This window comes from Papio anubis, chromosome 12 (genome assembly GCF_008728515.1).
Source record: "Papio anubis isolate 15944 chromosome 12, Panubis1.0, whole genome shotgun sequence".
Classification (NCBI taxonomy): domain Eukaryota; kingdom Metazoa; phylum Chordata; class Mammalia; order Primates; family Cercopithecidae; genus Papio; species Papio anubis.
Window position 1 is genome coordinate 112314849 of NC_044987.1, and position 13783 is coordinate 112328631.

A 13783-nucleotide genomic window follows, 5' to 3' on the forward strand; every position below is an offset into this window, starting at 1 on the left:
CGAGATGGGCGGATCACGAGGTCAGGAGATCGAGACCATCCTGGCTAACACGGTGAAACCCCGTCTCTACTAAGAAATACAAAAAATAGCCGGGCGAGGTGGCAGCGCCTGTAGTCCCAGCTACTCGGGAGGCTGAGGCCGGAGAATGGCGTGAACCCGGGAGGCGGAGCTTGCAGTGAGCTGAGATCCGGCCACAGCACTCCAGCCTGGGCAACAGAGCGAGACTCCCTCTCAAAAAAAAAAAAAAAAAAAAAGAAATCAGGGATACCACCAGCCTGACAATGCAGCCGGGAAAGAGCCAACGGGCCGGGCCAGGCCAGTGCCTGTTCTGAGTAGTCTGTGTCTTGCCCTGCAGGTTTGAGGCATCTGAACTACAGCCCCAGGGCAGGTATGGTGATGCATGCCTATCATCCCAACACTTTGGGAGACCAAGGCAGGACGACCGCTGGAGCTCGAGAGTTTGAGACCAGCCTGGACAATATGGCAAAATCCCATCTCTACCAAAAAAAAAAAAGAAAATTAGCTGGGTGTGGTGGTGCACACCTATAGTCCCAGCTACTCGGGAGGCTAAGGTGGGAGGATGGCTTGAGCCTGGGAGACGGAGGTTGAGCTGAGACTGCACCACTGCTCTCCAGCCTGGGCAACAGAGCCAGACCTTGTCTCAAAAAAACAAAGCAAAAGAAATACAACCCTTGCATATTGTCAGCTACCTATCTCACAGGACAGTTACAGGAAATAATGTAAAGTTTCTTTGCACTCTGAATTATACATGTTAGCTCTTGTTATTAGCAGCTATTCTCTCCCTTCACTGGGAAAGGCCTGGAATCTGACCCCTAAGAATTAGGTAGTCACAAAGCCCCATGTCACTATCCGCCCCAACTGCTTCCGCTCTTTCCCAGCTAGAAGACAGTCATCACCGTAGGAGGCAGGGTAATTAAAATCACAAGTGAACACAGGCCTCTATTTCTGTTCTTCTGAAGTCTTCTCTCCTGCATATCGAGGTACTGCAAACACAGAAAGTACCCTGCTTCAACATATTTACTCCCCTTGAAGACGCCACCACTCACAAAGGAGGCAGGACAGGAAAGGGTTCAATGTTCAGTTTCCTTTAATGACCCCCATCTCCCTGAAGGGCAGGTGCAGGCAGCTAGGCGATGGCAAGAGATGTTCACTTGAAGATCTTGCCCTGATTGAAGGCTTTGCCCACATGCTGGAAGGCCCCCTCCCAGGAAAAGTACTCTCGAACCAGCGTCTGGGTCTCCTCGCTGCCAGGATCCAGTTTCCGCCATGTGTATGACTCGTAGTCCACCTGCCAATCTGGACTCAGCTGGGGATAAAAAGCCAGCATGTGGTCAAGTTATGAGACACCACCCCACACCTGTGTTACTTCCAGCTCAAACACATGTCATCAGACCCCAGGTCCACTATGAACATGAACTGCTCCTTCCTATAAGCATTCCTGCACCCTTCTCAACGTCCATCAGCTCAGAAATAAAACACAATAATTCCTATACCCCTGCCCCACCCTAAAGAGACTCCTCTCCTCCACCTTCCTCACCGGAAAGGCAAGCTCCTGGCCTCGGAAGACCCAGACTCCAGAAATGGAGCTGCTATTGTTGGTTCCAAAGAGGATGACACTGGCGAAGGCATTCTTCCTCAGCTTGTCCAGTCGCTGGAACATTCCTGAAGGGGCAAGCGAGAACATTCAGCCTTTGGAATCACAGCACTTGCTACTCTTTGTTCTCCTTCCTCGTCTCAGACCCGCTCTCTTACCAGTGATGAGATTGCAGCTCATGAAGGTCTGAGTGAGTTCTTCAGGGAAGCGATACTCTGAGTACCACAGGGACCAGCCGTCCTTATCAAAGTGTTCCCAGAAATATGGCAGTGCCACAGAGAGTGTGTCCTCATTGGAGTACTTGCGCTTAAATTCATCCAACACAAAGGTACTAAGAGGAAGAAAGCATGGGGGTCAACAAGGAAGAGGGTTGCCAAGCTAAGAGAAGTGAAGGGTGCTTTCTTTTCAGCTTTACTAATATAAAGGAAATGGTCACTGCGCTGGCAGATGTGTATGACCTTATGAGGGAAGAGAGCTCAAGGGGTTTGAAAAGGGGCCTAGGACACTCCTCTGCGTAAGTATGCAAGGCATGTGGAGGGTGAACTCAAAGAGGGGCTCATGAGATGTGCCCCAGGAAGGGCATGGACAACTGCTGCCCCCAGGTGGTGACAGAATGAGGATTCTTTTTCCCTGTTCAGGCCCTCCAGGCTGTTTTCCATGAACCACACTCAGTCACTGACTCATCCAAGTTTCTTCCCCCCACCATACAGGCCTCTTCAGGTTACACAAGCTGTAACAGGAATGTAAGCAATGAACATTCTCAAAGGGCCTCCACCCCAAATCTTACACCCATGTCCTTTAGTCCCTCTCTGCCTATAAACAAGCTTTAGTCTTTTTCGAGGTTTTCTGATGCTGGAAAGCCCTTAGGTTCAGGTTATCTTAAAAGCAATCTGGCATACTGAGCCAAGAATGCTAGCATCAATATAGCAGAGGTCACTCCCTCCATGGTTGGAGATCTGTTTTCTTTCTTTCCAATTATAAACACATACACTGGCCGGACGTGGTGGCTCACGCCTGTAATCCCAGCACTTTGGGAGGCCGAGGCGGGTGGATCACCTCCCGTCCAGAGTTCGAGACCAGCCTGACCAACAAGGTGAAACCCCGTTTCTACTAAAAATACAAAAATTAGCTGGGCATGGTGGCAGGCTGAGACAGGAGAATTGCTTGAACTCTGGAGGCGGAGGTTACAGTGAGCAGAGATCATGCCACTGCACTCTAGCCTGGGCGATAGAGGAAGAGTCCCGTCTGGGGGCAAAAAAAAAGAAAGGCCAGGCAGTGGCTCACACCTGTAATCCCGACACTTTGGGAGGCCGAGGCGGGCAGATCATGAGGTCAAGAGATCAAGACCATCCTGGCCAACATGGTGAAAATCCATCTTTACTAAAAATAAATAAATAAATAAAATAAAATAAAATAAAAAGTTGGTGGCATGCGCCTGTAGTCCCAGCTACTCGGGAGGGCTGGGGCAGGAGACTTGCTTAAACCCAGGAGATGGAGGCTGCAGTGAGCCGAGATTGCACCACTGCACTCCAGGCTGGCCACAGAGCAAGACTCCGTCTCTCTCTCTCTATGTGTGTGTGTGTGTGTACATATATATATATATATATGCTGACTGAAGAAAATCACATATAATGCCAACGAACAGGATAATCTTTTTATGTATTTTCCTATAGCCTTTGATTTTCCAAAGATGTAGCCATGACATACGCAGTTTTGTGCTTATACTTTGTTGTTACTGTGACATGCTATCCATAGCGTTAAGAATTCTGCCATCCTGTCTCTACAAAAAATTTTAAAATTAGCTAGGAGCTGGGCACCGTGGCTCACGCCTGTTATCCCAGCTACTCAGAAGGCTGAGGCAAGAGAATTGCTTGAGTCCAGGAGGCAGAGGTTGCAGTGAGCCGAGATCACACCACTGCACTCCAGCCTGGGAGACAGAGCAAGACCCTGTCAAAAAAGCAAAACAATTTTTTGCACTAGCAGTCCCAGCTACTCAGAAGGCTGAGGTAGAAGGACCACCTGAGATCAGGAGTTGGAGACCAGACTAAGCAACACAGCAAGACCCTACCTCAAAAACAGAATTCTTTGCAAACATTTTAATGGCCAAATAATCTTCTAATGCAGGATTGTGCCACAAATCTACTAAACACTGAACATTAAACTGAATGTTTAGTTGGTTCTACTGTTCATAGCATAAATATTGCCACGAGTATCAATTTCACTCAATCCTTATAACCCATGAGTTACGAACTGTTACCCTGACCCTCCCCTTTCTTTACAGATGAGACCAAGTAGAATGACTGGTCCAAGTTTACACTGTAGCAAAGCAGAGGATCTGTCCTTTAACCCGAGGTCCCAGGTTCCTTTCCAAATGCATAAGAGACCTCATCTGAGGACTCTTAAAACCTCAACCACACCAAAAGTGGGGCTAGGAATTGTTTCACACCTTCCTGAGCTGTGCAAGCTTTGTTATTTGTTCTGAGACAGGGTCTTGCTCAGTCACCCAAGTGCAGGGGCATGATCATGGCTCACTGCAACCTCAACCTCCTGGGCCCAAGTGACCCTCTCACCTCAGCCTGCCAAGCAGTGTGAGCCACCGTGCTTCACCTAGCTGGGTCTTAAAAGAACTAGAATTAAAACCTGGACATTGATAGCTTGGTCTTTTAGGACATCACTTTTAGGACACTAAAAATGCTGGGGGAGCCGGAGGCGGTGGCTCACGCCTGTAATCCCACCACTTTGGGAGGCCAAGGCAGGCGGATTGCCTGAGGTCAGGTCGAGACCAGCCTGATCAACATGGTGAAACTCTGTCTCTACTAAAAATACAAAAATTAGCCGGGCATGGTGGCGCGCACCTGTAATCCCAGCTACTCAGGAGGCTCAGGCAGGAGAATTGCTTCAACCCGGGAGGCGGAGACTGCAGTGAGCAGAGATCACACCACTGCATTTTAGCCTGGGCAAAAGAGTGAGACTCTGTCTCAGAAAACAAAACAAAACAGAACAAAACAGAACAAAACAAAGGCTGGGAGCAGTGGCTCTTTTTTTTTTTTTGAGACGGAGTCTCGCTCTGTCACCCAGGCTGGAGTGCAGTGGCCGGATCTCTGCTCACTGCAAGCTCCGCCTCCCGGGTTTACGCCATTCTCCTGGCTCAGCCTCCCGAGTAGCTGGGACTACAGGCGCTCGCCACCTCGCCCGGCTAGTTTTTCGTACTTTTTTTTTAGTAGAGACGGGGTTTCACCGTGTTAGCCAGGATGGTCTCGATCTCCTGACCTCGTGATCCGCCCGTCTCGGCCTCCCAAAGTGCTAGGATTACAGGCTTGAGCCACCGCGCCCGGCCTAGGGAGCAGTGGCTCTTATCAGCCTGGGTGACAGAGTGAGACTCAAAAAAAAAAAAAAAAAAAAAAGCCAGGTACAGTGGCTCGCACCTGTAATTCCAGCACTTTGAGAGGCCACAGATCGCTTGAGCCCAGGAGTTTGTGACCAGCCTGGGCAACATAGTGAGACCTAGTCTCTACAAATAATAAAAAATTAGCTGGGTGTGGTGGTGTGTGCCTTTGTCCCAGCTACTCCAGAGGCTGAGGTGGGAGGATCGCTTGAATCCAGGAGGATTCAAGGATCGCTTGAATCCAGGAGACTGCAGTGAGCCGTGATCATGCTACTGCACTGCAGACTGGACTAAGTAAAACCCTGTTCAAAACAAACAAACAAACAAACAAACAACAAAAAACCTTGGGGAAAGCATTTCTGGTAGCCCTATAGGACATCATGGTAATCCAACAAATATACATTAATAAACATTCCCAAAAGCATGTTAAGAAAATGTAAAGTTTATTAAAGATTTTAAGTTTACTACTGCCTCATTTATTTCCTGCCCAGAGTACTGACCTACTATATGTGAAAATCTCTAGCTAATAATTAACGTCTGAGTTACAACACAGTATGTAATTTGGGTTAGTTATCATGACCTATTTACACACACCAAAAATCCTGCTCACTCTTGACCTGCACCTGTGCTCAATTCAAGGCAAATCACTAGTTCAAAAAATACATCTTTAAAGAGCGCCTGCATCTGGATGGAGTCTTCCTGGTCTTGTACAAAGTACCCGTGAGTAAGAACTTTCAGCTACACCCCAAGTTGCTCCTGTCCATTGGTGCAATGCTTGTAATTCACAACTCTATGCACAGCTATTGTGTCCCTACTAGTGGATGCTCCTTTAGGCTGGTTCACCCTGCATCAAAGTCATTACAAAATGGGAGAAGGTCAAATGTAAACCCTAACAGACCAAGTAGTGAAAAGATGAATGGCTTTGGAGTGAGCGGGAGCAAAAAATGCAGAGAAAGAGGAGTTTCAAAGCAAAGTGACCACCGAATATAGATTTCTCATACTGTTTGAACTCTCAATAAAATGACTTGGAGCAGTGATGGAAGACTGACTCCATCCCAGAGAACTGGGCAAGCACTCAGTGTCCTACTTGTTTCACGCCAAAAGTCTCGCTTTTATTATATTATTTTTTCCAAGAACCCCTGCCTTTAACTGAAAAAAGCAGGCAGAGGACACCTACTTTCTTCTACTTGGGGACTTAACTACCCCCAGTTGTGGAACAATGAACTAGACAGACACTACTTAGCTATGATCTTCATCCTTTTTCTTAGTGAGCAATTTTTGTACAGTCTGATTCAGCAAAACAGAAAACAAAACAATGCAAAGGACCCTGCTCTGGCATCCACTGCCTCGGCACAGCCAGCCGCGCAGCGCCACCCAAGGCTCTCTGCACTTTCTTCTTCCCCACCCCTCTCCCTGTTATTTGTTCTCAGAGCTCTCAAATGGTCAAATGAGCTTGCTCAAAACCAGTTTACCACTATATGAAAATCTGTTCCTGTCTTTGTTGGAATAGGAGTTCAATCTTCCCCAGCACTGGCTGTATTTGGAACTTGCTCTCCACAATCAAAATTTGCCCAATTCCTGATGATCAGCCTAGGAAGCTGCTTTATTTGCAACTAAAATATACCTTTAACTTTATATGAACCTAAAATTCTGGCTCTAGCTGTGTGTGAAGGGGGACAGACACATAAAGGTAAGAACAGGCCTTCTCTGGTCCCACACCCTCCACCCTCCAATATCCTTACCTCTTGGGCAAGTGAGCGAAGGGGTCCTTGGCCTTGGGCTCAGCAGCCAGCGCCTGCTCACATTCATCCATCTCTTCCTCAGGAGCAGGGGCAGCCGCCTTTTTCTCCTCCTTCCGCTCAGCCTGGGGCTTCTGCTTCTCTTCCCGTGAACCCTTCTCTTTCCGTGGTGTATCTTTTTTAGGCTGGGTCTCTGCAAACTTTTTAGCTGGTGCAGAGGAAGGGAGGAAAGTGAATGAATGTTCTGCCTCTTTCCACACCCCTCCAAAACCACGCAGGGTAAGCAGAGTAACAGAGGAAACTGACGAATGGGACAAGTAAGGAACCTAGGCTCCAGACAGCCCATCAGTTCACTGTATGTCCTCCAGCAAGAACACACCCTTAGCAACAAATACTTTATATCCCAGCTCTACACACTAATACAAATTAGTCAGGGTATGGGTGTGCATGAAACAAATTGCACATAATATTAATTACTACATTGACACCCTACATTCTGCAGATCCCTATAACCCAAAAGCAAGACAGGAAATCAAGGGGCTGATGCGGAGCAAACCAGACCCTGATCCTGGCCGTATGCCTCCTGATCTCCTCAGACTCACCATCAAACTGGGCCATCTTCTCACACAGCTTCACTTCCCCCAAGACAGCCCGGAACTGGGGCTGATTAATGCAGGTGAGGAACCAGCGGTTGGTATTGGGAAAGGCCTGGCGGAAAGAAGGCTCTAGGACCTGCCAGGACATAAGGGTGGAAACAAAGTCAGTGGAAAGGCCCTGTCCACAGCAAGAGCCCTTGCTCTACCTAAGTCCCAGTGCCCACCTTCTTTTCAAACCCTATAGACAACAGCGTCATACAACATCATCCTTCCTTGGATTACTTCCCATTTCTTCATTTTTTTAGTTTTTTTTTTTTTTTTTGAGACAGAGTCTCGCTCTGTCACCCAGGCTGGAGTGCAATGGCATGATCTCAGCTCACTGCAGCCTCTGCCTCCTGGGTTCAAGTGATTCTCGCAAGTGATTCCTGTGCCTCAGCCTCCTGAGTAGCTGGGACTACAGGTGCCCACCACGATGCCCAATTAATTTTTGTATTTTTAGTAGAGATGGGGTTTCCCCGTTGGCCAGGCTGTTCTCAAACTCTGACCTCAAGTGATCTGCCCGCCTCGGCCTCCCAAAGTGCTGGGATTACAGGTGTGAGCCACCGTGCCCGACCCAAGTAAATTAATTTTTACAAGCGCTTTAAGAGGCTGGACGCAGTGGTTCATGCCTGTAATCCCAGAACTTTGGGAGGCTAAGGCAAGTGGATCATGAGGTCAGGAGATCAAGACCATCCCGGCTAACACGGTGAAACCCCGTCTCTACTAAAAATAAAAAAAGTTAGCCGGGGGTGGTGACGGGCACCTGTAGTCCCAGCTACTCGGGAGGCTGAGGCAGGAGAATGGTGTGAACCCGGGAGGCGGAGCTTGCAGTGAGCAGAGATCGTGCCACTGCACTCCAGCCAGGGTGACAAAGTTAAGACTCCGTCTCAAAAAACAAAACAAAACAAAAAATTAGCCGGGCGTGATGGCACACGCCTGTAGTCCCAGTTACTCCAGAGGCTGAGGCAGGAGACTCACTCGAACCCAGGAGGAGAAGGTTGCAGTGAACCAAGATCACGCCACTGCACTCCAACCTGGGTGACAGAGTGAGACTTTGTCTCAAAAAAAAAAAAAAGCCGGGCGAGAAAGCTATTTCAGAGCTACTGTTTCCAATCTTTTAAATTTCATATGTCGGCCAGGCGCGGTGGCTCACACCTGTAATCCCAGCACTTTGGGAGGCCAAGGCGGGCGGATCACCTGATGTCAGGAGTTCGAGACCAGCCTGGCCAACACGGTGAAACCCCGCCTCTACTAGAAGTACAAAAATTAGCCCGGCATGGTGGCACATGCCTGTAATCCCAGCTACTCAGGAGGCTGAGGCAGGAGAATCACTTGAACTCAGGAGGCGGAGGTTGCAATGAGCCGAGATCGCACCATCACACTCCAGCCTGGGGGACAAGAGCAAGACCTCGTCACAAAAAAAAAAAAAGTTGAGACCCACAGAGGGGTATCAACTACTTATTTTGCCAAATAAAATCTAAACACTATAGATATTTACTATCTACATTTGGCCATACTATACACACACACACACCCATCAAACTTCAAAAAGTAAAGAACATTCAAACCAATTTAGAATGGACAGCCCTGGCTGGGCGCGGTGGCTCATGCCTGTAATCCCAGCAATTTGGGAGGCCAAGGCGGGTGGATCACCTCACGTCCGGAGTTCGAGACCAGCCTGACCAACATGGCAAAACCACAAAATTAGCCGGGTTTGGTGGTGCATGCCTGTAATCCCAGCTACTTGGGAGGCTGAGGCAGGAGAATTGCTTGAACCTGGGAGGTGGAGGTTCCAGTGAGCCAAGATCGTGTCACTGCACTCCAGCCTGGGTGACAGAGCAAGACTCTGTCAAAAAAAAAAAAAAAAAAAAAGAATAATGGATAGTCCTTCAAATTAAAGTTAGTGTCTGGTGTATTGGCCACGGTCAAAGACAAATAAGAATAAACAGCTTCGCGTAGAACTGTTGTTATTTTTTAGTTTGCAAAGATCAGAAGAGGAAAAAAATCTTGTCATGGAAACAGAACATAGCAATCAGAGTGCTGGTTCCACAGTACTTGGGTTCAAATTCTACTCTACCACTTATTAGACTCACTAAGATGATCCCCATGAGGCCCCTGGCACAGGGTCTGGCACGCAGTAAGTGTTTTTCTCTTTGCTATGATCACATTACTATTCTGGACCAGCATGAGTCCAAGAGCTTTTATTTGGAAACCAGTGACTTGTCATTCTTTTTTGACCCAATAACCTTGACAGTGATTATTACTACCCTGATTTTATAGATTGCAAAAAGTAAAAAATGGGGACTAAAGCAATTCACCCACAAATAACTCTTTACCTACATTGGTAAACAATGAAGCCAAGGCTTCAACCTGTACTTGTCTCCAAAAGAGCCTTTTTTTTTTTTTGAGATGGAGTCTCGCTCTTGTCCGCCAGGCTGGAGTGCAGTGGCTCAATCTTGGCTCACTGCTACCTCCACCTCATGGGTTCAAGTGATTCTCCTGCCTCAGCCTGCCAAGTAGCTGGGATTACAGGTGCCTACCACCACGCCTGGCTAGTTTTCGTATTTTTAAGACAGGGTTTCGCCATGCTGGCCAGGATGGTCTCAAACTCCTGACCTCAAGTGATCCACCTGCCTAGGCCTCCCAAAATGCTGGGATTATAGGTGTTAGACACAGTGCCTGGCCTGCCTCCAAAAAGATCTTAATGCTTCGCTACCATCATCACCTCTGTCTTCACAACTAAGAATAACCAATCTTCCCAAGAAATATGGCAACAAACTAAACATCTTAGCTGCCAAACAGGAACTAAAGGCAAGACATTACCCAACTTCTTAAGACAAGGGAAAGCAAGTGATGGTATTCAGTCCTGGGATTCCTGGCTGTTTTTTGTTTGTTTATTTGTTTTGAGACGAAGTCTCACTCTGTTGCCCAGACTGGAGTGCAGTGGGGCAATCTCTGCTCACTGCAACCTCCGCCTCCCAAGTTCAAGTGATTCTTGTGCCTCAGCCTCCCAGGTAGCTGGAACTATAGGTGTGCGCCACCACACCCAGCTAATTTTTGTATTTTTAGTAAGGACGGGGTTTCACCATGTTAGCCAGGCTGGTCTCAAACTCCTGACCTCAGGTGATCTGCCTACCTCGGCCTCCCATTGTGTTCGGATTACAGGTGTGAGCCACTGCACCCAGCTCTAGCTGTTTTCCAAGCCCTCAGCAGAATACAGGGTAACATAGATACCTTGTCACTTTGCTTCTAATCCCCATCTACCCTCTGCCAAATAGATTCTCCATAAACTTCACCTGCTTATAGAGCCACAACAGGGTGCAGACAACTGTGATGTCAGCCAATGTCACTCGTTCGCCCACCAGAAAAGTCCTCGTCTTCAAGTGAGCATCCAGCAGCCCCAGAATTCGCCTCACTTCCTCCTTTGCATTCTCAGTGGCCTAGTGATTCAACATGATAAAACTCATCAGTGGGTACCAATCCCTTTCCCTCACCTCCCCAATTAATAGAACTAAGAAGGCTATTTCACCTAGAAGTCTGAGCTCACCCTCACCCTCTTTCAATGGAGACAGACCCTAGGATCATTCTAAATATATCATAAAGGAACTTTAGAGGTCCTCTGGTCCAGCCACCCCCTTTACCATCTGGTATAATCTCTTCACAGCAGCAATCCCTCTTGTGACCACTCATGACAGACACTTCCTCCATCAACTGCCCACTACTTCAAACTTGTACCCCAGAGAGTACGTCTTCTCATTGCCTATATATCCTTGGCACCTTTTTTTCAACCTATTTTATTTCTTACTCCCAACACCCAGGAGCTAATGCCACCCCTGCTCCTGGCTTCTCCCAAAGTTCCAAGGCTCACCTGTTTGTTGTGGTGCATGATGCCCAAGGTGGGGAATACCCAGGTACTGGCTGGGGGCACTATGTCGGAATCAGCAAAGCTCACCCACTGCACCACCTGGGCTGCTGCCTCTGGAGTACTTCCCCGCAGCTCCTCATTGCTCACTGCAGAGGCAGAACACAAAGGTCAGAACTCTGGGGGAATGCCAACACCAGTCCAGGTCCTGAAGAATTCCTTCATATCCATCCCCGCTCACATCCTCTCCTACACCCTCACCTCCAAATTCTCCCATTCCCATATACCCCTGCAAATTACCATAGTAGGCAATGGCGTTGCTCTCAAACACACAGAATCCATCGTCACCCTCAAATGCTGGAACCTGGGGACAAAGCAGTGAAAAGATAAGGTAAAACACACAAAATTTCTCCCTACCCAATACCAGAAGCCAAACTGCTTTGGATAAAAATACTTATGTAAGACTGACGATCCTCACTATCGAAACTCTCCATACTATCTGATACTCAAGAACCATAAATAAATACTTCAAGAGCTTGGCATCCTTTGCAATCTGAATTCACAATGTTAACTAGGAAGCACAATAGATTTGAATATTACAAGATATTTGTATGAAATCTCTGGATCAAACAAGCAGAAGAACAAAAGTAACTCCTGTATCAATGTATCAGTGCAAGTATTAGTGTGTGACCCAGATCCACATAGTACTTCATCTCCTCCATTCTTAGCATGTTTTTTCACCTATCTCTGTAAACCCCTTGGGGTAAGAATCCTGCCCATAACAGACAATCTGATATATTTGCACTGAAAATGCTTAGTCAAAACTCATTCTCTTTCCCACAAAGTAAACTCGTGAATGTATAAAGTCACAGAATAGCTCTGTACTTTTTTTTTTACAACTACATGTGAATCTGCATTTATCTCAAAATAAAATCACTGAAATATTGAAGAAAATAACATGGGAAGCTCTCTTTTAGAGATGGGGGCCATCTCCAGAATGATAGAATCCCAGGCCTTCGTTTCTCAGAACCGAAGGACGCTCCCCATCTCCCAACTCACCTTGCCGGCAGGAAATTTGCGGAGAAATTCAGGGGTGCGGTTGGTTTGGCCAAAATGGAAGTGGGGTGGTGCGGAGAGCACGCGGACCTGAGCCCCGCTGTACTGAGCAGCGATGAGAGCCTTGAAGGCCCTCCAGTTTTCAGGATACGTATACAGGGTCTATGAAAGAAAGAGAGGAACAAAATTAATAAGAGTATTAGGGTCCCAGTCCTAAATGCCACTCCCCAGGATGACTTGCCTGAATAATCCCAATGTGTTCAACTCACCCTTTTACTTCCTCTGGTGAACCAAGTCCTTTAACACTTGTCATATGTAATCAGAATCCTCCGAAATACCAAGAACAGAACTACACACCAACTGCTAAATAAAGCTTGTTGACAGATTTGACCTTCCCTAAGGACACCTCTAGAAGCATTCTCTTTCCCTCAAATCTATCTCCCAAGAAATCCAGAACTTCTAGCTCCATCAGACTCCATCTGCCTACAAACATACTCCCTTCCCTTCACGGAGCCCTCGTTTTATTCATTGATGGTTCCGAGCGCCTGCCTACTCTACTGCTCAGCTGCTCTAAGGCACGCACAACGATCGAGAGATTTCTAGTTCCTCTCAGAGTGGCCAGAGATAGGGGATGGCATGCCGTCTTCTTAAATCAACTCCTCTCCCTCAAAAGCCTTTCTTTCCGTGTCGCGCATACCATCCCTCCGGTCCTGTCCCGCAGCAAGTTCCCCGGCGTTGCCTTCTCTATTAAGCTGGCCAGCGGACTCCAATTGGTCTGACTTCACTGTCCGGAGAATCTTCTCGCTCCCAAACCTCCCTGACAGACTACCTTTAACCGTGCCAGCCGGACCTGCCTACAAAGACCCCCTCTTCACCCTGTCCCCGCTGTTACTCCACAAAACGGTCACAGAAGTTCGTCAACCTACCCAGATACTACGCCTCAAGGCGGCAATAGAGCCGAACCCCTTTTTCAGGCTTCGGACGGCCCAGATTCGGCATCCCTTTTCTCCTCTTCCCCAGACCCTTCCACCTCTGGCCTCCGAGAGCCCCAGCCTCAGTTCCCCTCCAGGCCGTAGGAACCCTGCTCTCCAGCAGTACGGTCTGTAGACCCAGAATCAGTTCCCCATTCAGCCTCAGAACTCCTCTGGCGCCGACTGGCCCCACTCGGGCAAAGGATGGCGGTGGATAGGATGACCCGAACCACCAGTGCCGGCAAACTTACCCCAGCCGCCATGGTGATTCCGCAAAGAAAGGGGGTGGGGTTCTCCGCGCTGCCGCAAAGTAAGCCGCCCAGGCGAGAAAGGAGGGGGAAAGGGGAGAGCCGTGGAGAAACAGCAGCCGGAAAGCGAGGACGACACAGAAGACATACGTACGACAGTTCGGTATCCAGTGGCGCCGAATTGGAAAAAGAACGGAGTGGGTGGGGCCTGCTGGCCAGCGCGGAAAAAGCTCGCGCCTGCGCATTGGAGATCTTGACTGGCCCGCCCCTCA

The 13783-nt window shown here is 48.2% G+C and overlaps 1 protein-coding gene across 1 annotated transcript; it reads right to left on the minus strand.

Moving 5' to 3' along the window:
• Positions 1 to 1090: 1090 nt before the first annotated feature.
• On the minus strand, positions 1091 to 13767 carry EEF1G (eukaryotic translation elongation factor 1 gamma). The gene is made up of 10 exons (XM_003909703.4): positions 13515 to 13767; positions 12296 to 12454; positions 11537 to 11600; positions 11243 to 11385; positions 10671 to 10814; positions 7342 to 7471; positions 6743 to 6947; positions 1774 to 1946; positions 1559 to 1683; positions 1091 to 1327 (listed from the first exon to the last, which is right to left on the minus strand). Exons 1-10 carry the CDS (start codon positions 13524 to 13526, stop codon positions 1169 to 1171), a joined length of 1314 nt encoding a protein of 437 aa, XP_003909752.2. The 5' UTR covers positions 13527 to 13767; the 3' UTR covers positions 1091 to 1168.
• Between the last annotated feature and the right edge of the window lie 16 nt (positions 13768 to 13783).

Excerpts from the sequence above, each read along its gene's own strand:
- EEF1G (XM_003909703.4), bottom strand. Across the intron at positions 10,815-11,242 it reads TCATGCACCACAACAAACAG|GCCACTGAGAATGCAAAGGA; the intron begins GTGAGCCTTGGA and ends TTGAATCACTAG. Across the intron at positions 1,328-1,558 it reads GCCAGGAGCTTGCCTTTCCG|CTGAGTCCAGATTGGCAGGT; the intron begins GTGAGGAAGGTG and ends TTTTATCCCCAG.